General features: G+C 38.9%; 1 protein-coding gene across 3 annotated transcripts in view; it reads left to right on the top strand.

The window, feature by feature from the left end:
• ME2 (malic enzyme 2) overlaps positions 1–23874 on the top strand; it is a 74582-nt gene that overhangs the window by 10308 nt on the left and 40400 nt on the right. For all 3 annotated transcript variants that reach the window (XM_064577585.1, XM_064577584.1, XM_045886692.3), the window contains exons 3-11: positions 8593–8726; positions 13038–13187; positions 15483–15558; positions 16660–16821; positions 17383–17486; positions 19332–19441; positions 19757–19854; positions 20166–20279; positions 22917–23031. In XM_064577585.1, coding sequence (XP_064433655.1) covers positions 8593–8726; positions 13038–13187; positions 15483–15558; positions 16660–16821; positions 17383–17486; positions 19332–19441; positions 19757–19854; positions 20166–20279; positions 22917–23031 — 1063 coding nt within the window. The remainder of the gene's footprint in view (positions 1–8592; positions 8727–13037; positions 13188–15482; positions 15559–16659; positions 16822–17382; positions 17487–19331; positions 19442–19756; positions 19855–20165; positions 20280–22916; positions 23032–23874) is intronic.

Raw genomic sequence — 23874 nt, 5'->3', positions numbered from 1 at the left:
GCCGAAGGCAGTCGCCTAACCAACTGAGCCACCCAGGCGCCCCTTGTTGTGTGTTTTTAAGAAGGAACATAGACTAGTGATTCCTGATTTGAGGGTCATGAACTCCTTGGGAACTTAAAAGAAATCAGGTTTGTGCTTCAAAGGTTGTAGGCTAAATGTTTTAAGAGTATGTTGCTGCTATGATTAATAAAATAGTAATTTTAGGCAGTATTGAATTCTTTTAAGATTGTCTGTAATCTTTTAAGATGTTCTGTAAAGGCAGACCTGTTACTATGTCTTTCAGGCTTTTTCATTGTAGTAAATAGTGTACAGTTTACAGTTGTAACAATTTAAAAGTGTATAGGTCAGTGACATTAAGTACATTCAGTGTGGTGCCTCCATCACCTGAAATGGAAACCCAGGAGCCATTCCGCAGTCACTCCCCTTCCCCTTCTCCCCTCCCCCTTCTCAGCCCCTGGCAACCACGAATCTGTTTCTCTTCCTATAGATTTGCCTATTCTGGTATGAACATGAAATTCTTTACAAAAAATTTTTTTTTTAAGATTTTTTATTTATTTATTTGAGAGAGAGAGAGAATGAGAGATAGAGAGCATGAGAGGGAAGAGGGTCAGAGGGAGAAGCAGACTCCCTGCTGAGCAGGGAGCCTGATGTGGGACTCGATCCTGGGACTCCAGGATCATGACCTGAGCTGAAGGCAGTCGCCCAACCAACTGAGCCACCCAGGCGCCCAAAATTCTTTACGAAAAAAAAATTTTTTTTTAAGATTTTATTTATTTATTTGAGAGAGAGAATGAGAGAGAGAGAGCACATGAGAGGGGGGAGGGTCAGAGGGAGAAGCAGACCCCCTGCTGAGCAAGGAGCCCGACATGGGACTCAATCCCGGGACTCCAGGATCATGACCTGAGCCGAAGGCAGTTGCTTAACCAACTGAGCCACCCAGGTGCCCCTACGAAATTTTTTAAAAGTCCTTATACTTCAAAGGATTGGACACCATTGTGCTAGGTTATAAGCAGGAGTTTCAGTGTGAATTTGAATTTACTAGCCATGAAATATTCACGCTTCATTTAACCTCTCCAGACCTCAGTTTTCTCACTGAAATCATGTAGGTAATACAGCATTTTGAAATACTCAAAAGGCTGTGCAAGTGTAAGATTGGATTTCCCCTTTTCTCCTCTTGCTCATTTGGTAACCTTTTTAATAATTTTTTTTTTGTTTTTTTTTTTTTAAGATTTTATTTATTTATTTGACAGAGAGGGACACAGCGAGAGAGGGAACTACAAGCAGGGGGAGTGGGAGAGGGAGAAGCAGGCTTCCCACTGAGCAGGGAGCCCAATGTGGGACTCGATCCCAGGACCCCGGGATCATGACCTGAGCCAAAGGCAGACGCTTAACGACTGAGCCACGCAGGTGCCCCTAAATAATTTTTTGAAACTCAGCTCTGCATCCTTTCCTATAGGAAGCATGCGCTTTCCAGTTTGTACCTGGAGCACTGGTTTTATGGTTCTTAGTTCTGTGAGGGTTTTGTTTGTTTTTATTTTAACTTACCCTGGCTAGATCTCTAATAGTAAACGAATTCAAATTTTTCTTATTTTTTGCATAAATAATAATTATATTATGACTAATAAAAGAAAGAAAAATCACATACCTACCATCCCAGTATATCATCTGTTTTTATTTTACCAAATCCCCCTAAAATTATATTTACTGGGACACCTGGGTGACTCAGTCAGTTAAGCAGCTGCCTTCCACTCAGGTCAGGATCTCAGGGTCCTGGGATCGAGTCCCACATCGGGCTCCTTGCTCAGCGGGGAGTCTGCTTCTCCCTCTGCCTGCTCTGCCTGCCGCTCCCCCTGCTTGTGCTTTTTCTCTCTCTGACAAATAAATAAGATCTTTTAAAAAAAGTATATTTACTTTGAAGATCATAGGATACAATTTTATATGCCATTTTACTACTGGGAAGAGTATATTATAAGTAATCTCCATGATCCTTCATAAGCTTTCTGTATATGGCTGCATAATAGTCCAGTAGGTAGATTTGGAATCACAGAGACTGAAGAGAGACCCAGTTTGACCCTTACAGGCTTGTAATCTTCAGAGTAGATATAACCTCTTTGGATCCCAGTTTCTTACCCTAGACTGTTGTGGAGAAAAAGGAGAATTATAAAGCTACTTTAGTCACTGTGAATTCTATGTAAGTGTGAGTAACTCCTTTCAGGGGATGTTTTATAATTTAGTTAGCCATGATGCTATTGTTGAATATCGTTTTCAGTCTTGACATTATGAATCATTAGTTATTAGTTAGCAGTTTTGTAAGTAGGTATTTAGTAACTTCGTAATTCCTGACAGTTTATTCTACCTGCACTTGGAGGGAAACAAATAGAAGGAGATTTTTCTTTCTTCCCAGTGTGTACCTATACATTCAAATCTAGTTAACGGATTTTCATCAATAATGACTTATGTGAAGAAACTGGGTGTGTCTAAAGGAAAATAGCTCAGGGGATCTTTCAGGATCAGCCAAAGGAGGCACACTTCCACTATGTTAATTGGGAGGGTATTGCTGTGGCATAGATGAGAAAAGGGCAGACATGGTGGGACAGGTGGCTGGGGTGGGGGGGCTCCCCACTCATCTCAGAGTCTGCTTGAGATTCTCCCTCTCCTTTTGTCCCTCCCACTGCTCTCACACTCTTTCTCTCTCTCTCAAATAAATAAGTAAAATCTAGAGTTGGACATCCAACTAACTGAGCTACCCAGGCACCCCAAATAAAACGCTTTTGAGTGTCCCTTAAACCTAAGTAGGAGATAGGCAGTGACACCTTGTGTAGCCAACTCATTTATCTTTGGCAGTAGGGTAGGTGAAGCACCTTTAAGTGAACTAATTAGTTCATTTAAATCTAAAGTTTAGGGGTGTCTGGCTGGCTTAGCATTCGACTCTTGATCTCAGGGTCATGAGTTCATCCCCGCATTGGGTGCAGAGATTACTTAAATAAATAAATGAATAATTTAAAAAAATGAATGAAGTTTAGCTTTTCCACTTTAGCCTTGTACTAGCGTGGGAAAAGGAAGTAAGGGTGACAGTTTGGGTTTTACCTCTTTTATACATCCCAGCCTTAGGTGAAATATTATAAGGAGAATCATGAGGTGCAAAGATTTAGTGATTTCATTCTCCTCCCTTTTCTCCTTTTCCAGTATAGCTAAAGGTTTGTCAATTTGGTACATCCTTTGAAAGAACCAACTTTTGGGTTCACTGATTTATTTTCCAGTTGTTTTTTCTGTTTTCTATTTCATTTATTTTCACTCTGATCTTTTGTATTTCCTTCTTTTTTGCTTCAGGTTTAGTTTGTTCTTTCTCTCCTCCACTAGTTTCTTTTTTTTCTTTTTAAAGATTTTATTTATTTATTTGAGAGAGAGCATGAGAGGGAAGAGGGTCAGAGGAAGAAGCAGACTCCCCGCTGAGCGGGGAGCCCGATGCGGGATTCGATCCAGGGACTCCAGGATCATGACCTGAGCCGAAGGCAGTCGCTTAACCAACTGAGCCACCCAGGCGCCCTCCCCCACTAGTTTCTTAAGGTGGAAGTTTAGATTATTGAATTGAGATCTTTCTACCTTTTTAATGTGGACGCTTACAGCTATAAATTTCCCAGTGGGCATTGCTTTCACTGCATCCCCATAAGTTTTGGTATGTATGTCTTAATTCATCTCCAAGTATCTTCTAATTTCCTTTGTGATTTCTTCTTTGGTCAATTGGTCATTTAGGAGTGTGTTGTTTAAAATCCATGTATTTATGAATTCCCCAAATTACCTTCTATTACTGATTTTTAATCTCATTGCATTATGGTTGGAGATCATACTTTGGGTGATTTAAATCCTTTTAAATTTATTGAGACTTGTTTTATGATTTAACATGTGGTGCGTCCTGGAGAATATTCTGTGGGCACTTGGTTTGAAGGATGCGATTCCTGCTGCTGTTGTGTGGAGTGTGCCATACACGTCTGTCATGTCTAGTCGCTTTATAGTGTTGTTCAGGTCTTCTGTTTTCTTCTGATTTTCGGTGTAGTTGTTTTCTCCATTATTGGAAGGGAGGTATTGAAGTCTCCAACTTGGCTTTCTTCCTAGGATTCTGTCAGATTTTGCTTCATGTATTTCTGGACCTTTTTCACAGATGCGTATATATTTATAATTGTTACATCTTCTTAATGGATTGACCCTTTTATCATTATAAAATGTCCTTCTCTGTGAACAATGTGTGTTTCCCAATCTATTTTGTTTGTCGTTAATTTAGCCATTCTAGCTCTCTTTGGGTTACTATTTACATGGTATATGTTTTTCCATCCTTTTACTTTCTACCTAATTGTGTTTTTTTTTTTTTTTTTTAAAGATTTTATTTATTTATTTGACAGAGAGAGACACAGCGAGAGAGGGAACACAAGCAGGGGGAGTGGGAGAGGGAGAAGCAGGCTTCCCGCGGAGCAGGGAGCCCGATGTGGGGCTCAATCCCAGGACCCTGGGACCATGACCTGAGCCGAAGGCAGACGCTTAACGACTGAGCCACCCAGGCGCCCCCTAATTGTGTTTTGAATCAAAGTGTGTCTCCTGTAGACAGCATAAAATTAGATCATGTTCTCCATCTTGCCAATCCATGCCTTTTTATTATAGATTTTAATCCATTTACATTATATAATGGTTGATAAGGTACAATTTATGTCTGTCATTATGTCTGTTGGTTTTCTAAGTGTCTTGTCTTTTTTGTCCCTCTCTTTCTCCATTGTTCCCTTCCTTGGTGTTAAATTGATATTTTCTAGTATACCATTTTAATTCCCTTGTCACTTCTTCTACTGCCATTTTCTGATTTATTTTCTTAGTGGTTTGTCCTGGGAATTATAATTACCATCTTTATAACAGTCAAATTCAGATTGATTCCAACTTAATTTTAATAGTACATAAAAACTGTTCCTGTAGGGGCGCCTGGGTGGCTCAGCTGTTAATCATCTCCCTTTGGCTCAGGTCATGATCCCAGGGTCCTGGGATCGAGCCCCACATCGGGCTCCCTGCTCCGCGGGAAGCCTGCTTCTCCCTCTCCCACTCCCCCTGCTTGTGTTCCCTCTCTCACTGTGTCTCTCTCTATCAAATAAATAAATAAAAATCTTTAAAAATAATAATAAAAAAATAAAAACTGTTCCTGTATAGTTCCATCCTTTCCTTTTGTCTGCTTTTTCATAAAAATTACATGTTTATACATTGTGTGACCATCAATACAGATTTATAATTATTTCTTTGTGTAGTTGTCTTTTTTTTTTTTAAAGATTTTATTTATTTTTTGACAGAGAGAGACAGCAAGAGAGGGAACACAAGCAGGGGGGCGTGGGAGAGGGAGAAGCAGGCTCCCCACTGAGCAGGGAGCCCAGTGCGGGGCTTGATCCCAGGACCCTGGGATCATGACCTGAGCCGAAGGCAGACGCTTAATGACTGAGCCACCCAGGCACATTATGTGTGTGTGGCTGTCTAAGTCAGGTAGGAGAGACGAAGAGCTACAAACAAAAAAAAATACATTGATACCGACTTTTATATTTACCTATATGGTGATCCTACTTGTGTTCTTGATTTCTTCATGTAGATTTGAGTTACTGTCTAGTGTCTTTATTTCAGCCTGAAGGACTCCCTTTGATATTCCTTGTGAGACAGGCCTGCCAACAACGAGTTCTCTATTTTTATTTGAAAATATCTAAATATCTTCTTCATTTTTGGATAATTTTGTAAGGATTCAGAAATTCTTGGTGAACAGTTTTTTCTTTCAGCACTTTTAATATGTCATTCTACTGCCTTATGGCCTCTGTGGTTTCTGTTAAGAAATTAGCTGTTCCTCTTTTTGAGGATCCCCTGTACATGATGAGTGACTTCTCTCTGCTTTCACGTTTCTTCTTTTGTCTTTTAACAGTTTGAATATGATGTGTCTAGGTGTAGATCTCTTTGAGTTTTTTTCTGATTGCAGCTGTTGAGATTCTAGGATGTGTGTTTCTTCTAGGGGTAATGTTACTCATCCAAATTTGAGAAGCTTTTGGCCATTATTTCTTCAAATATTCTTTTATCCTTTTCTCTCCTTGCCTTCTGGGACTCCTCTTATGCATATGTTGGCACACTTGATGGTGTCCCACAGGTCTCTGAGGCTCTGTTCATATTCACTCATTGCTTTTTCTTTCTGTTTCGCAAACTGGATAATCTCAATTGATTTTTCTTGTGTTTGCCAATCCTTTCTTCCACCTGCTCAAATCTGCTGTTCAGCCCCTCTGAATTTTTTTTATTTCAGTTATTGTACTTTGAATTCCAGAATTTCTATATTTGGTTCTTTTCATTAATATGCTGTAGTTGGATATCATTCTTGTACTTCCCTTTAGTTCTTTTTTTTTTTTTTTTAAGATTTTATTTATTTATTTGACAGAGCAAGAGACAGCGAGAGAGGGAACACAAGCAGGGGGAGTGGGAGAGGGGAAGCAGGCTCCCCGCTGAGCAGGGAGCCCGATGTGGGTCTCGATCTCCAGGACCCTGGGATCATGACCTGAGCCAAAGGCAGACGCTTAACGACTGAGCCACCCAGGGGCCCCTCCCTTTAGTTCTTTAGATGTGGTGTCTTTTTGTTCTTTGAATATATTTAAAATCACTAAAGTCTTTGTTTAGTTAGTACAATGTTTGAGCTTCCTCAGGGACAGTTTCTATTAACTACCCTTTTTCCTGTGCGTGAGCCAGACTTTGTCTTTTTGCATGTCTTACAATTTTTTGTTGAAAACTGGACATATTCAACAATGTGGCTGCTCTGGAAACCGGATATTCCTCCGGGTTTGTTGTATTGCTGTTGTCTATTTAGTGACATTTTTGAACTAATTCTTTTAATGTGTGTAAACTATAATTGAACGACTTCTTTAAAGTCTTTATTCTTGTTTTGATATGCCCACAAAAGTCTGCTTTGTTAGCTTAGTGGTCAACTAATGACTAGATGGAGACTTAAATACCTAAGGGCTCTGTGTACATGTTGGGGCATGCCTTTAGGACTTAGGCAGTTTACAACTACACATCAGCCTTCACTTCCTGCTTACACAGAGGCTCAAGGTTAGCCAGAGGTGGGAGCTAAGGGCCTTCCCAAATCTTTCCTGGACTTGCCTGTAGCTCACGGTGACCGTCTAGATTCTTAGGAATATGTCAAGCTTTTCAAATTCCCACTCACCATGTGGACATTTTGTTCCTCAGCTTTTCGTTTTCAGCTTTTTGGTTAACCTATTGTTTGCCACAGCTGTCATCCACTGCCTTAGGCAGCTGCCATGTTAAATAATTACCTCTGATTGTTTTCAACAAGCTCTTCTGGAGAAAAAGCTGTTCACACTGGGTGAACTCCAAATCAGATTAAATAAAGATAGCCTTGCAAGTGGGGTCTTCCACTGAACCACCAGACAAGTCAAATAATGACAAATTTCCTGAGTATGGGGTTTTCGAATTATCTCTAGCCTCTCTCTAGTAGCTGCCAGGCTGTTTTTCAAAGCGATTGCTTCATAGTGATTGCTGTTTTCTAGGCTCCTATGGAGCTGGGGAGGGAAGCATAGGAATAAGGCAAATAAAAATGTCATAAAGCTTGCTGTTCTTTTGAGAATTCAGCTGTTTTTCTTGAATAGAATGTTCCCTGATTGATGAAGCCTTTGGTTAGTTTCCAGAATTCTGAAGAAGTTTATTCTGATCACTTGGCCAGTGTTCTTACTGCTTTTATAGAGGAAAAGATTTGGGAAGTCCTTACTCTGGCATTTGCACTGCCATCAGTTGGATGAAAAGAATTTAACACACAACTGAATATCAGAAATTGGAAAAGATTTTCTTATGACATACGTTAATTTCTTCCTAAGTATCATTGCTTCTTTTGCCCCCTTCAACTCAGCGTCACCTCTTTCTAGCTAAGGGTAGCTTCTGTCATCAGTTTGGTCTGTGTTCTTTCAAGCTGTATTCTGTTAATTTCATTTCTAATGTATGCAGGCATCTGTGTGTAATATGTATTTTATGGGGGTTTTCTGAACATAATAGTCAACATTGAGTGTGTTTGATTTGCAGCTTGCTTTTTTTCCTTAACTATGTGTCTGGAAGATACTTCTACATAATTGGAGATCTTTGTTTAAGTGTATGGTGTGTCATGGTATGGAAATACCATAGGTTCCTTAACTGTTGCAGAATTGATGGACTTTTAGTTAGTTTGTAATAGTCAAGAGAACTAGAAACAGTACTATAACTAATCTTGTTGTATATGCCTCTTTATTTTGTGTATGAATATTTCTCTAAGATGGCTGTCTAGAAATAGTGTATATACATTAAAATTTAAGAATATTTTTAAGTTGTCTTCTAGAAACTTAAAACTGTTTACATTTCCAGCAATGGTATGTGAGAGTAACTCTTTTACCACACCCTTACCAACACTAGAGGTGATCAGTCTTACAAATTTTTTACAGTCTGGGCAAAATGATATCTTACTGATTTAAAAAAAATTTACATTTAAATTACATTTTGTAGGATAGCACCATTGCAACCTCAGTAAGCAATAAATTTTCATCCTTTTCTCCTTTTTAGGGAATGGCATTTACATTACAAGAACGACAAATGCTTGGTCTTCAAGGACTTCTACCTCCCAAAATAGAGACACAAGATATTCAAGCTTTACGATTTCATAGAAACGTGAAAAAATTGAATGGCCCTTTGGAAAAGTAAGAGTTGATTAGATGTTTAGTTATTTATTGATGCTCTGATCAGAAAAATTGGGAGCATGATGGTTATTATTGTATAAGAAATATGCAGTCTTGTAATGAAGTTTGTGTTTTAGGCAGTTAACTATTATTTTTATAATGATTATGTTTCCTTTATTTCACTGAATACTTGTGTTCACTATTGTAAAATTTAGCAGAAATCTATTTTTAAGCTTAAAATCACAGAGCATTTCAGCCTTGAATGGAATGTTAGAAGCAAAAGCTATCATCTGATTTGTACCCTTTCTATTCAACAACTTTTATTAATCCTCTACTTTGTGTGTGCCTCTGTACTAACCACTGAGGTTGTAAAGTAGGTAAAAGACAGGTGACCATTTAATATATCATCCAATCCAGGGGAGTGAAAAAGAGAAGTAACTGAAACTGTCCCAGGTGAACTAGAATGTGTTGCCACCCCAGTAACACACAGCCCTGCCTTGTAGGAGCTCATCAGTAGTTATACTGTGATCATCATTGTACTTTATACTGCAATGTGCAGAACAATGACAAAAAGGTACATGCAGAGGATGTTCTGAAAGTTCGGCCACTAGCCGAACTTAGGGAGTCCGTTAAAGCTTCCTAGAGGAGGTGATGCCTGAGCTGAGTTTTAAACAGTATGTTACAGGTGGCAGGTAAAAGGAGAAAGAAGGGCAAGGTATTCTGTGTAGAGGGATCAGTCTGAATGCAGAATTAGAAATATCCTTTGGGTTTGTTAAGTATGGGAAATTATTGTTTGATGACAGGTGAGAGTGGTTTCTTTGATCTGTCAGGGCAAAAGGAAGAGTACAATAGACTGAGAAATGATTGAGAGGAAAGGAAATGCACTTTTTCAAGAAGTTAGGTAAGGGGATAGGAAAGACACTGAACAGTAAGTAAAGCAAGACTTGGGTTTATAGTCCTGCTTGGGGACTATATTTTGGGGGGGGGTGGTATTTTTCAGGCTAGAAGGAAGTTGAAGGTGCTTGCGCTGTGAGGAATGAGCCCAGAAGAAAGGGTAACTGATAGAACAAGATCCCAGAGAATGGAAAGGGTCATAGGGTCAAGTGCAAAAGTAGAGCTCATAGGGTCAAATGCAAAGATAGAGAGCACTGGGTTGAGTACAGAGGTGGAGGCTGGCCTTGAACAAGAAAAAAGAACAGCTCATTCTCTGAGGCGAGATTGAAGATAAAATACAGACACAGGTAAGAAGGTGGTGTATGTAGGTGGTGGAGCAGAGTTTGTGAGATCTCATCCCACCTGATGACCTTGATTCTCTCTATGATGTAGAATATGAAGGTTGTGGCTAAGATTTATAAGGACCAAGGTTAATTAGAATTGGTAAGAAGAGTGATAAATGTTTAGAACAGCCATTTAGCCAAAAGTGAAGCTGAACAAGGACAGATTAAAGGCATGGGTAGGCCCGGAAGGCCTAGTGGCATAATCTTATTTGTATTGATGCCATTCTGCCCAGCAATGTTATTTTTCCACAGAAAAGGTAAAATGTAACAGTAATTCAGGTTTGGGGTTTGCTGGGCTGGCAAAGATGCTACATTAATTCATTCAGCTAATATTCATTCAGGGCTCTTATGTGCCAGGCATTGTTTTAAGCTCTAGAACTACAAAAATGAGAAATTCAGCCCTTGCCTTCAGGGGGTTCATGGCTGGAAAAGACTGACGCTGTGGCAGGGTAGTGCAGTGATAAAGATGCGGGGGTGTTCCACAGTGGTGAAGATTTGTTGAGAGTGAGAGGCTTGATCATGGGATCCAGAGTGGGGAAAAAAGAGAGGCCAGGAGGGAGCCTAATAGAACAGGAGGAAATGAAGCGATCCAGAAGTCAGAGGTCTCCCTAAGAACTGTGAAGTGGGGCATTATATAGCTAGCCAAAGGGGAGAGGGTTATGATCAAAGTACTGCATTAGTGGCATTCGAGATTTCTGAGCTGTAACAGTCCTAGGTGAGGACAAGATCCAGTGGGAAGCATTCAGAAGAGTGATCAAAGTGAAATGAAAGTGAAAGTGAACCTACTGGTATTATTTATGTCTGCAATAGCTACATAGAAAATATTGTTCCTCTTATAAATAGAATCACTTCTCCCTATTTGTTCACCAAATATTTGCACACCACTTATATTCCATTAACTTTGCTAGTTACTGGAAATACAGATTTATATAAGGCAATAGTCCCTAGCTCATGGTATCATCCGGGCTGGAGGGAAGACAAAGTGAGGAGGTGGAGTAAGAATTGCGGAAGTAGGAGTAGGGTGTTGAGGGACCTGAAAACAGGAAAATCTGTGTAGATTATGTGTGGTGGGGGAGGGGAATGGTCAGAAAGGGAGAGTGTGCCACCTGTGTTTCATTCAGGGAGTGTAAGTATGGGACTGTGCATGGATGGAGGGTGTTCCAGGCAAAGGGTGCCTTGTATATAGCAACACCGAGGTAGGAGATGTGGTGCATTTGAGAAACTGAAGTAATTTCAGTAGGAAGATGAGGCTAGAAAGTAGGCAGAGGTCTTATTAACTGTTTTAGAAGCATAAGCCTATTTAATGGGTGTTTGGAAGGCATTCAAGGAGAATAGAAATGGTCGGAGTTATTGTTTTAAGAGAAGAATAGATTGGAGCAGGGGGGCAAAGTTCTTAAAGTGGTGCACCTGGGTGGCTCAGTCAGTAAAGCGTCCAACCCTTGATTTCAGCTCAGGTCATGATCGCAGAGTTGTGAGACTGAGCCCTGAGTTGGGCTCCATGCTGGCGTGGAGCCTGCTGAAGATTCACTCTCCTCTCTCTGCCCCCACCTCTAAAAAAAGAAAGAAAGAAAGTTCTTGAGGTAGCCCAAGTGAGAAATGATGTTGGCTTGGACAGAGTGAGGGTGGAGGGGAGTTATAGGTATATTTGAAAATTATTTAGCATGTGGACACTGTAGGTCTTGTTGATTTATTAGACTAGGGTAAGACAGAGTGGGAGAGGAAGAAATCAAGAATGGGATCTCAGATCCCCATTCGGTCAGATGATAATAGGAGAGACAAGTTTGAGTAAAAAGTAATGAGTCCATTTTACACATACTTAATTCAAGATGATCACTGGCTTTTTTCTTTTTCTTTTTTTCTTTTTTAAAAGTAGAAGCATCTACAGCTTTTTATTTTTTTAAGTTCATTTATTTTATTTTATTTTTTTAGTTATCTGTATACCCAACATCAAACTCACAACCCTGAGATCAAGAGTCACACACTCTTCTGACTGGGTCAGCCAGGCGCCCTGTCATTGGTTTTTTCAAGTCAACATTTCCCAGTTTTCTAAACTTTTTTCTTGAAAAGCCATTTATTATATATGTATACAAATTTACCTTTGCCTTTGTGGTACCGCTGTACTCTGTATGGACCTTATAACGCGTTTAAGCTACTGGATTCTAACTCCATAAGGACAGGGGTCACTTCTTACGTCCTGGGAGTCCAACATAGTGCCTGGCACATAGTATTTAGTAAATAGTTGATTGAATGCCACTTTATTATTTATTTATATTTTTTTATTATGTTAGTCACCATACAATACACCATTAGCTTTTGATGTGATGATCCACGGTTCATTGTTTCCATATAACACCCAGTGCTCCATGCAGTACGTGCCCTCCTCAATACCCGTCACCGGGCTAACCTATCCCCCATCCCCCCTCCCCTCTAAAACCCTCAGTTTGTTTCTCAGAGTCCATAGTCTCTCATGGTTCATCTCTCCCTCCGATTTCCGCCCCCTTCATTTTTCCCTTCCTTCTCCTAATGTCTCCATGCTATTCCTTATGTTCCACAAATAAGTGAAACCATATGATAATTGACTTTCTCTGCTTGACTTATTTCACTTAGCATAATCTCCTCCAGTCCCATCCATGTTGATGTAAAAGTTGGGTATTCATCCTTTCTGATTGAATGCCACTTTATTTTGCTTCCATATTTACATGTCAGTCACCTTGAAGGTTATTTCCTTGTGAGTAGGGTGGTCTCCTGGTAGTCTTTGCATTTCTAGTGCCTGGTACAGAGCCTGACTCACAGTAAGGGCTCAATAAATGTTAGCTGTTGTTTCTGCTGTTCTCCTCCTCCTCTTTTTTGTTATCATCATCTGCCATTTAAGAACATTTTTATTTTTGTTAATTTTTGCCCTTGGTGTTAAAAATGATAATTTAGTGTTTTGTTTTCTGGTAGGAAGGGGAGTCCTCAGTTTTAGATGTTTACATATAACTTCTAATTCTAAAGGCCAAAACTTTGAGTGTAAATGCTGACTGATGTAGACATTATTTACTATGCTTACTTTCAGATACATCTATATAATGGGAATACAAGAAAGAAATGAGAAGTTGTTTTATAGAATTCTGCAAGATGATATTGAAAGTCTGATGCCAATTGTATATACACCAACAGTGGGTCTTGCCTGCTCCCAATATGGACACATCTTTAGAAGACCTAAGTAAGGCTTATTTTTAAAGATATGTTTGTAAATGATTATTGTATAGGAAAAATTGCACTCCCTAACACCTCTCACATTTCTCCTTTATGTATTACAGTCTTATGTCAATCACATTTCCCACCTCACAAAAGCTTAATTTGGACAAAAAGGGGTTAATAAAAACCCAGCATGTTCACATCTTGTTTTTGTAGAAATGGCAACATTCATTCCTAATCTTCTGCAAGTTGTTATGATTGGTAGAAGAACTGTGCATTTCTGTACAAAAATGGGGGGGTGTACTATTAATTTTGGTGGCAGGTTCTCCAGAGTTATCATTAATGTCAGTTTGACAGTCTGCCCACATTAAAAGATTCTAATTTTTTTGTTGGCTTTAATCTCTGTTGTTTGTTCTTTTTTATGAGCTTCTCCAAATTTTAATTTCAAATAGTTCTAGCACCTCAAATATTTTAAATAGAAAGAGTACGGGAATGGGCATCTACTTAAGTCTTTCCATAAGTCACTTTCTCCCTCTGAATCTGTTTTCTCGTAAAATAGGGATGCTAGTACCTATTAAAGAGCATCTGAGAAGGTCAGATGAGGAACTGATGGGACAATTCTTTGTAAACTTATGATTAATTTGTGTTTTCTTGTTGCGTTCCTCTAATCTATTAGCATTTTCAACAGTCCTCACACCTTTCCCATGCCCTGCTTACATATCGATACAAATGTAGACCTTCAGACAATGCATGATAGCATTGATCTTCACTCTCCCCTCATCTAGCCTAGTGGCTTTCAGACTTTAATGTGTGTACAAAACAGCTGTGGGACTTAAAATGTTGATCTGTGCCAACCTTCCTCTCCTTCCCATTCCCAAGATTCTTTTTTTTTTTTTAAGATTTTATTTATTTATTTTGACAGAGAGACACAGCTAGAGAGGGAACACAAGTAGGGGAAGTGGGAGAGGGAGAAGCAGGCTTCCCGCTGAGCAGGGAGCCGGATGTGGGGCTCGATCCCAGGACGCTGGGATCATGACCTGAGCTGAAGGCAGACGCTTAACGACTGAGCCACCCAGGCGCCCCCCATTCCCAAGATTCTAATGAAAGAGAGAAAGTTGTGGAGGTCTGGATTTTAATGAACACAGTTGGTGACGGTATTGCAGGTGTCCCTGGAAGACACTTTGAGAACACTGTCTGTTCTATGTGCTGCCATCAATTAATGTGTGTTAAACAATTTGTTACGTTAACCCAGCTGTTCAGCTCTTTTATAGTTCTTTTTCATTCTAGTGGTTCTCAATCCAGATTAAAGGACAAGGAGAAACTTAAAAATATATTTATGCCTGGGCCCCACCTATAGAGATTCTGATTCAGTCAGTCTGGAGTTGAGCCCCCATGTAGGTGTTTCATAAAAGTTCCTGGTGTAGTTCTGATGTGTACCCAGCGCTCAGAACGGACATGAAGCATAAAGAATATGGCTTTGCGGTGAGGGCAGATACTGTGTTTTTTGCATAGAAGATGGTCAGTAAATCTTGATCTAAAATCCAGGTCAGTTAAGTCAGAATCTTTGGGGGTGGGGCCTCTGGCATTTTTTAAAAAGCCCATCAGATGACTATATTATTCAGCTATGGTTGAGAAACTGTTTAAACTGATTTGAGTTAGGATAGTAATGCCAAAGTTGAGATACCAATGAGAAAGTTAAGTATAAGAACCAGTGTGAAGGCACTGGGCGCCTGTTGGCCTTCATCTCTACCTAACCTGTTTTCTACAACCTATGTTTCTCTCCCACCCCTTCTTCCCTTCCTCTCTTCCTTTTTAAAAATCTGGATGATTTATCTCAATTGGATAACAATACACAGTGTGTTTAAAATAACTTTTCACTTTTTCCTAATGCTTCGAGGACATCCTCTTTTGTGTGAAGTTACTATGCTTTTCTTCTTTCCCTTCCTGCTCCTTCAAATTTCAAATTTTCAGTTTTAGTGAGTTTTAATAGTAGTTTACATAGCTTTATTATGCTGTCCTGCATTGGTGGTTTATTTTTATACTGCTTTCTACCGGAGATGTATCGAGATTCTTCCTGGGTAATACAATCATGTCATTTAATAATGATCTTTGTTGCAGCTACTGTGTGAGCAATGCAATTACAGTTTGGAATAGTTGAAAATATTTGAAAATAATCCAGTGTGATTTAGCCAAATCTGCTTGGAAATGATACTGTCTTGATGTTTTATTAAAATATCTAAATATTCCAGTTATGAACAAAAACTTAGGAGAAAACAAAAAAACTGTTGTGAAATGCAAAGGTGTTTTTGTTCTGTTGCAGGGGATTATTTATTTCAATCTCAGACAGAGGTCATGTTAGATCAATTGTGGATAACTGGCCAGAAAATCATGTTAAGGTACTACTAACAGCACAAACTTCCTCTTCATAATCTTTTTTTCCCTTCTATGTTAAGTTACCTCTGAATTTCCAAGAATAGTTTTCACTGTTGCTCTGATTTATTTTGCACTTGCATACATGCAGATTTTGTGCTCTGAGGAGATCATGATAGTAATAATTGCAAACTGGGTCACCAGTACAGAGTTCGACTCTGGGAATGAAATGGGAGTTAGTTCACCAGGTGAACCTGTCACTGTTGATGCCACTGGTGTTTCTCACCTCTCTATTGCTTTTCTGTTTCTATTAATATTATTCTAGGTAGAGAAAATAAAATGCCATAAAAGCTTTCATTTTGGTGGGTGGTGAGAGGATTTATGACACCTTTTTTCTTCTAAATCTCAGATAGATTTAGATCCTTAAGCAAATATAAAACTCTTAGAGTTTCAAATGTCATAAATATAAATCTGGCCCATCTGGCTGTCTTTCATAAAATAAAATCTAATGATTTACTTAAGATCTTTTGGCAGCCTTTAGTGCTTGTTACAGGCAGTAATCTTACTTGCCTTTATAACATGTCTTCCTCACCAAAATAATCTTTGATGAATAATCATGAGTTCTAATAATCTAGAAAAAATTTAGCCAGATAATTAAATTCATAGTATCATCTTCAAACCTTGAAGATAAGTATATTTTTTATTTTAGATCTTTTCCCCCCACTGTTGTTAAGGTGTTTCTTGTTTGGCCTAGGTTATTATGTGGGAGCAGCATATTGTTCATTTCTAACCTGGTTTTTTTTTTCTGGTTAATCTCTATCAGAAGTTTGCCTGCCTCTCCCCAGTTTAGTTTTTGTGAAGATCTATAGGCTGATCCTCCAGTCAGAAACATTCTGTTTCTAAATCAAAGACAAAGGGAAATCAGATCTAGTTCATCTTTATTTTACACCTAGATTCTAGAAATCCTAGAATTTTAAATATGCTTGGTTGGCTTACTTTGGTAGTTAGTCAAGAAACAATATTATTTTAAAAATGAGAGTGAAAATAAACAGAGAATCTTTTTTCAAATGCTTTTTAGTACCCCACTTTTGACAACTTTTAATTTATATATATTTTTTGCAATTAAGGCTGTTGTGGTGACTGACGGAGAGAGAATTCTGGGCCTCGGAGATCTGGGTGTCTATGGAATGGGAATCCCAGTGGGGAAACTGTGTTTGTATACTGCTTGTGCAGGAATACGGCCGGATAGATGCCTGCCTGTGTGCATTGATGTAGGAACCGATAATCCAGTGAGTAAGACTGTTTCCCCCTTCGATCTCCCTCCCATATTTAAAAAATGAAAGCTTTACTGCACTCTTCTTTGAAAGATAATATAAGATGGGAAGGGGCGCCTGGGTGGCTCAGTTGGTTAAGCGACTGCCTTCGGCTCAGGTCATGATCTTGGAGTCCCGGGATCGAGTCCCGCATCGGGCTCCCTGCTCGGCGGGGAGCCTGCTTCTCCCTCTGACCCTCCCCCCTCTCATGTGCTCTCTTTCATTCTCTCTCTCTCAAATAAATAAATAAAATCTTTAAAAAAAATATATAAGATGGGAAAATTTTGTGATTAAAGTTAGCCTTTGTCTTAAGCTGTACTTTTAATATTTATACAAATAACATTTTATTTATTTATAAATTTATTTATAAATATTTATACAAATAATAAATTAAGTCTCTTAAGAGTTTCTTGAACAAATGTAGTAAGGTTTTAAAAATTACATTAGTAATTTTTTTATTTCGCAATTTTTGCTTTATAGAACATGTTTAAGCTGGTTATGTAACAAAATGATTATTACATTTGGTCTATTTTATAGGCACTCTTAAAAGATCCGTTTTACATGGGCTTATATCAGAAAAGAGATCGATCACAACGTTATGATGACCTGATTGATGAGTTTATGAAAGCCATTACTGACAGGTATTTTTTTTTTTTTTTTAAGTTTGAGTAAATGAAAGCGTCTTTAACTAATAAAAGAAAGGAACCACAGTTTTGTTTTTCTTTATCTCTTTTGAAGATGCATAGAAGGAGATTAGATTTTTGAGAGCTTGGGTTCTGTCCTGCCTGCTTAGATGTATTGAGACTGGTGACACCCTTTGTATTCTGCCTTGCTCTCCTGAGTTGTCTGACTTCATGTGGCAAGTGTGCATTCCCCGCTCCCGCCAGACCCTCACTATTCAGTTCTAACACACAGAATCCTCCATCTAGACATTCTGTTGCTTCTTCATATTCGTGTGCAAAACAACTCCTTCCCTTAGCAAACTGCCCGTCTTCTGTTTAGCCAACCTCTATTAATGGCAGCAACATTCACACTCTGGCCAAAATTTTGCTCTTGATATTATCTTTGACTCTTCCTCCTTCTCCGTCAACCCTCTCCAGAGTCCATCAGTCCTCAGACCCAGATGGTCCTACCACTTAAATGCCTTAGAGATACATCTCCTCTTTTCCATTGCCACAGCCTTTCTGCAGATCCTCCTCTTTCTCCAGGATGCTTCTAAACCTGCCTCTAATTTCTCTCCTCTCCATTTCATCTTCACCTTACTTCTGTGTTAATCTTTTAAAAATGTGCACTTCATCATGTCATTCTATTGCTTGAAATCTCTCAGTGGTTCCCTGTTGTCCTAGGGTAAAGTCCAAGCTCTTTATGATCCAGCTCAGCCCTACCTTTTACATTGCTCGTACATAGAACATACTAGAAAATTAATGCCTTTTCAGAGTTAAAGCTGACATACCTAAAACTAAACTTTTCATCTTCCCAGAAATTGCCATCTCCTCCCTTCCCTCACTTCCCTACCTTGGACAATCAAATAGTATCTTCTTAGTCATCCAGATTGCCCTGGCACTTGAACAGCCTTTCCCTTACATCTAGGTGGTCCTTATCAAGTTCTGTTTGTTCATTCTAATGTCTCATAATTGTCCCTTTGACTTCCCATGGCTTCTCCCTCAGATTTTCTTGTCCCCATACCAGAGGAGCCTTCTAGCTGCTTCTCCACACACCAGAATGTGCTGCATTGTCCCTGGCAGGTCTGTCCTTCCTAGAGAGTCTTTCCTTTCCTGAAGCCCTTCAGTGATTCTGTATCAGATATAGAATAAAATCCCCATTCCCTAATTTTGCATTCAAGAGTCTACCTTATCTGGCCCCAACCTACCTTAACCAACTTCTCCTGATCCTTTCATATAAACCCTGAAATATATAGCCTGACTGTTGAAAATTCAGGGTCACCAAAATACACCTTGTTTTTCTTCCTACCTCTTTACTTTTTGTTCTTTGAGGGCCCAAATAAAGTCTTACCTCCTTTTCAAGCCTTCCCTTACCCCAGATGATTGGGTTCTTTTTTTGAATGCCAGTGAACTCCTACAGAAATTATTTTTTAACCTCTTATTTAATATATACTTTCCTGTGTTGCTGTTTAACTCCTAATATAACGAGACTACACATATCAAATATATACTTTATGAGACTCAAATAAAAATCTCTTTTTAGGAAGTTATTTCATGCTTATATGTGCTGGGCAACCTTGTAGGCACTTGAAAATCGCTTATACCGATTAATATCCCATAGATTCACCCCATAAATTTTTCTGAATGAGTAGTAGATTTCTGCATTTCGACTCCAGTTTTCACAGGCTCTGAAAATTGCCAGGTGGCCTTAAATGGACTAACATGATACATTATTTTTAAATGGGATCATAAGGAATATTAGACAGGAAAGCTGTTTAATAATGGTATTTTCAACACAGCCATTATGGATTTTGCTGTTTTTAGATATGGACAGAACACACTTATTCAGTTTGAAGACTTTGGAAATCATAATGCATTCAGGTTCTTGAGAAAATATCGAGAAAAGTATTGTACCTTCAATGATGATATTCAAGGTAAAGCAAAAAGAAAAGCTTAGGTTTTTGATCTCTCCTTCTTTAAATGTTTTTAATCTGCCCTTTTTTTATTTAAAAAAATATTTATTTTGGGGGGCACCTGGGTGGCTCAGTTGGTTGAACGTCCGACTCTTGATTTCAGCTCAGGTCATAATCTCGGGGTCATGAGATCAGGCCCTGCATTGGGCTCTGCACTCAGTGGGGAGTCTGCTTGAGATTCTTTCCTTCTGCCCTCCCCCTGGTCCCCGTTCATGAGCTCTCTCTCTCCCCAAAATAAATAAATCATTTTAAAAAATCTTTTTTTTTTCTTTATAGGAACAGCTGCAGTAGCTCTAGCAGGTCTTCTTGCAGCACAAAAAGTTATTGGTAAATCATTCTCAGAACACAAAATCTTATTCCTTGGAGCAGGAGAGGTAAGTTTTTGTAAGCTTTTAGAATTTAAAACTAAAACTCTCCTTTAGAATTGGAAAAATGTGACATAATGAGCTTCTAATTTTGTTGGGATCTTGTATGAAGTGAAAATCTCTATTGTAACGTAGGTAATTTAAAATGTTTAGAGATAATACTATGTTTAGAGAGAATATCATGAAGAATCAACTTTTGCATGATTTGTGAGGGAATAAACCAAATATTCCTCATAACGTATAATCCTCATATATAAAATAATTCAAGCATTGTATTATACCCTGGTCTTTATTTTTTAAATTTATGTTTTGTTGGACAGGCTGCTCTTGGAATTGCAAATCTCATAGTTATGGCTATGGTAGAAAATGGCCTCTCAGAAGAAGAGGCACAAAAGAAAATTTGGATGGTTGACAAGTTTGGTTTATTATTTAAGGTAAGCTATTTAAATCTTGGAGAAGCAAAAGAATGTTGTTACAATGATACTTTTAGTTTGATGTTTTAAAAATATTATCAATTCTTGGGCGCCTGGGTGGCTCAGTTGGTTAAGCGACTGCCTTCGGCTCAGGTCATGATCCTGGAGTCCCGGGATCAAGTCCCGCATCGGGCTCCCTGCTCGGCGGGGAGCCTGCTTCTCCCTCTGACCCTCCTCCCTCTCATGCTCTCTCTCTCTATCTCATTCTCTCTCTCAAATAAATAAATAAAATCTTAAAAAAAAAGAAATTAAAAAAAAATAAAATAAAAATATTATCAATTCTTAAAATATTGTATCATACTGAACTATCTAGATTGTATCAGTTGGGGACCTTCCAGTATATTCTCAACAGAAATCCTCCAGTCTCCTTTTTGTCTTTTATAAAGACTCTTGCTTCATACTCAGTAAGTCATAATCTCCGTGTTGGCACCAGCCATATTCTTTCTTGCTTTGTTCTCTGACTCTTAAGAGATCAAGTAACCATACAATTAAGATTGTATTTGACCTTTCTAAAACTAGGTTTTTAATTGAAACTCAGAAGTTTCTAATTAAATCGTTAGCAGGACATCCGACATTTGAGCAGAAATTCCTTAACCATTTAGAGATCTTAATCCCTTGTAACAGTGTGAGAGAAATCCACGGACCCTTTCCTGAAACCAGCTCATGGATAAGAAAGAGCTTCCAGCCCAGATTAATTTAGTATCCTTTGCATCTGCCTGCCTTCCTAGCATTGATTGCCATTTTTAGTAGCTTACTAAATGCATTTTATCTTATACTGTGTAACACGTTAGGTAAACCATTTCATGGTTGAACCTATCCAGTACACAATGCTGTTGTCTTTTCGCTGTATATAATGACATACAGCAGTTACTTGAAATATACCTCTTTGGAGCAAGCTTATTTCAATGTACTTTGTTTCAGTTCTGAAATCTTTTCTTCTTAACTAATACTCACAACTGTTGGTACAGAAAATAAAATGAAAAAGTGTGTGAATGAAAAATCTTGAGTGCTTAAATTATACATAATTTAAAATAGTAGTTTAAAATATACCAGACCATTGTGATAAGATTCTACAGGTATCTCATTTAATCGTCTCAAAAATTCTGTGAAGTTTTACAAATAAGGAAACTGAGGATCTGAAAGGGCAGGTGACTTTCCCAAGGTCATATCCAAGCAGCCTGTGAAGCCTGTGCTCTTGGCCATTCAGCTGGGCTGCCTTCCAAGTGAGCTATAACCACTGTATTTGCTTGTATATAAGATACAAGGATTATAAACTTTGTACTTTTAGAAGGCTATTGGCAGAATACGTATTTTTACTGGTACACAGTTTGGTGCTTCTTTTTGTGGTGTTGGTTTTCACAAATGTTTTTTTGTTTCTTTTTTATATTTGTACCAAGTCAAATCTAGAATGAGGATGCTGTTGGCTAGCACAAATGAGAATCCCTGTGTATCTGCAAGTTCAGGGTATATTCTTCTTTTAGGGTGCGTGAATAGCTTGACCTATGGGTTTTAGGCGTCTAGACTCTCCTGCTGACCCAAACACTGCCCTCCTTTTTGAGACTTTGAGAGTTTCCTGTTGAACCTGCATATTGGAGAGCTGTGATCCTCCTGGGGGCAAGCATAAAGAGCCCCTGTCCTGAGAACCTGGATCTGTTGTGCCTATATGTCAGTCCTTTAATTAACTTCCCATCCAGCTGATGATAGTGTGCTGCTTTTCCCAGACCCCACTAGTTCTTATCTGGGGTTATCCTGGAGTTCTGATGGAAAAATTCACCTTTGCAGTGGGGTCTCCTCTTTTGCCAAAATAAGGATGTGGATTTCTCAGCCTGGTTGGTTTTTGCATTTGATATATTTTTGACCACTTTAAATTGTTGAGAAATTCTTCGCTGTTCTAGTTTGTCAGTGGTATGTCTCCTGGCCTTGAAACACTACTAAAGATTTAATTTTCATAGTTTTTGGCTTAGGATTTTGGGAGGAAAACACATTTCTTCGTTCAGCCATCTTGAACCAGAATTCCCTGTTCCTCTTATTTCAGAACTCTTGCTAGTACAAGTCCATGATGTCTGTCTGCAATTCTGAAATCCTAAAAGCTCTGAAATCCCAAAGTTTTTTTTGAAATTGGTAACAAATCTGATTGACTTGAACTTATCTGGTAGCAAAACCAGAGACGGTATTAATAATCTTGACCTTTTGTACTTAGTGTACTAAATTTTGTTCAGTTTGGTGTGCCATGGTGGGGGAATTTATAATATTTGATATATTACCATAATACCTTTATAAAATATGAAAATATTTTACATCTAGCCCAGATAAGGGATTCCAAGCCTTTGTGCCATATTGGATTTAGAAGCACTTCACAAAGTAAATGAGTTTTTGACAGGGACTAGAAAGTTTCTATTTATGACGGGATTTATGTTTATATCTGGGTTTTGTGGACACGGCAAGATAGAATTGGAAGATAGAGGCTGAAGAGGAAAGTAAATGAGAATGAAAAGATATTCCTAGTGTAGAAACAATATGTGACTCATAATGATGTCTTTTCAATTAATCCTCAGTAAGCATTTACTAAAAAATACTGTATTTTTCTCAAAAATTCAGGGGCGGAAAGCTAAAATAGAGAGTCATCAGGAACCATTTGCTCACTCAGCCCCGGGGAATATACCTGATACTTTTGAAGATGCAGTAAATATACTCAGGCCTTCAGCTATAATTGGTAAGTAGAGTTGTTGACAAGTCATCATATCACTTAACTTTATGTTGCTGGTCATAACTACCATGCAGGAGTACTAAAAATGAAATGACCTATTTTGTCTAGCTTTCAGCATATAATGTGTTTTTCTGTGATAGCTTTTTGGTCATAGTGTGTAAAGTTCAGTTAACAAATGTTGCCTGTACTCTTTTTTTTTTTTTTTTAAAGATTTTATTTATTTATTTGACAGAGACACAGCGAGAGAGGGAACACAAGTAGGGGGAGTGGGAGAGGGAGAAGCAGGCTTCCCGCGAGCAGGGAGCCCGATGCGGGGCTCGATCCCAGGACCCTGGGATCATGACCTGAGCCGAAGGCAGACGCTTAACCGACTGAGCCACCCAGGCGCCCCTTGCCTGTACTCTTAAGTGCGGGAAGCTGTGCAATTGATCATGCTTTGCTTTTAGAGTTGGTGTGACTACTGTGCTCAAAACCTGAAGAAGACCAAGGTCATAGGACAGACTGAACCAAGAAAGTCCTATGCAGGGTCAAAGCTTTGCATTGGCAACAAAGCAGAAAGCTTTGGTATGTTATGAGAGTCAGACATTGCATAGCTGACTTCAGAATATGCCAAAATGGCATTGGGTTCACCCCAGAAAATGTAAAAGTCTTTATTTTTTGTAAAGATTTTGTTTATTTAGAGACAGAAAGAGAGGGCATGTGAGCGGGGTGGGGGGTAGGGGAGGTAGGAGGGTTGGGAAGAGCAGAGGGACAAACTGACTCCGCACTGAGCGCAGAGCCCGACACAGGGCTCAGTCTCAGGACCCTGAGATCTTGACCTGAGCTGAAACCGAGAGTCGGACGCTTAAC

Source organism: Mirounga angustirostris, unplaced genomic scaffold (assembly GCF_029215605.1).
Source record: "Mirounga angustirostris isolate CCGP_5_RB_7025 unplaced genomic scaffold, mMirAng1.0.hap1 SCAF_14, whole genome shotgun sequence".
Lineage (NCBI taxonomy): Eukaryota > Metazoa > Chordata > Mammalia > Carnivora > Phocidae > Mirounga > Mirounga angustirostris.
The sequence above is the reverse complement of the archived record's forward strand: the minus strand, read 5'-3'. Positions and strand labels throughout refer to the sequence as shown.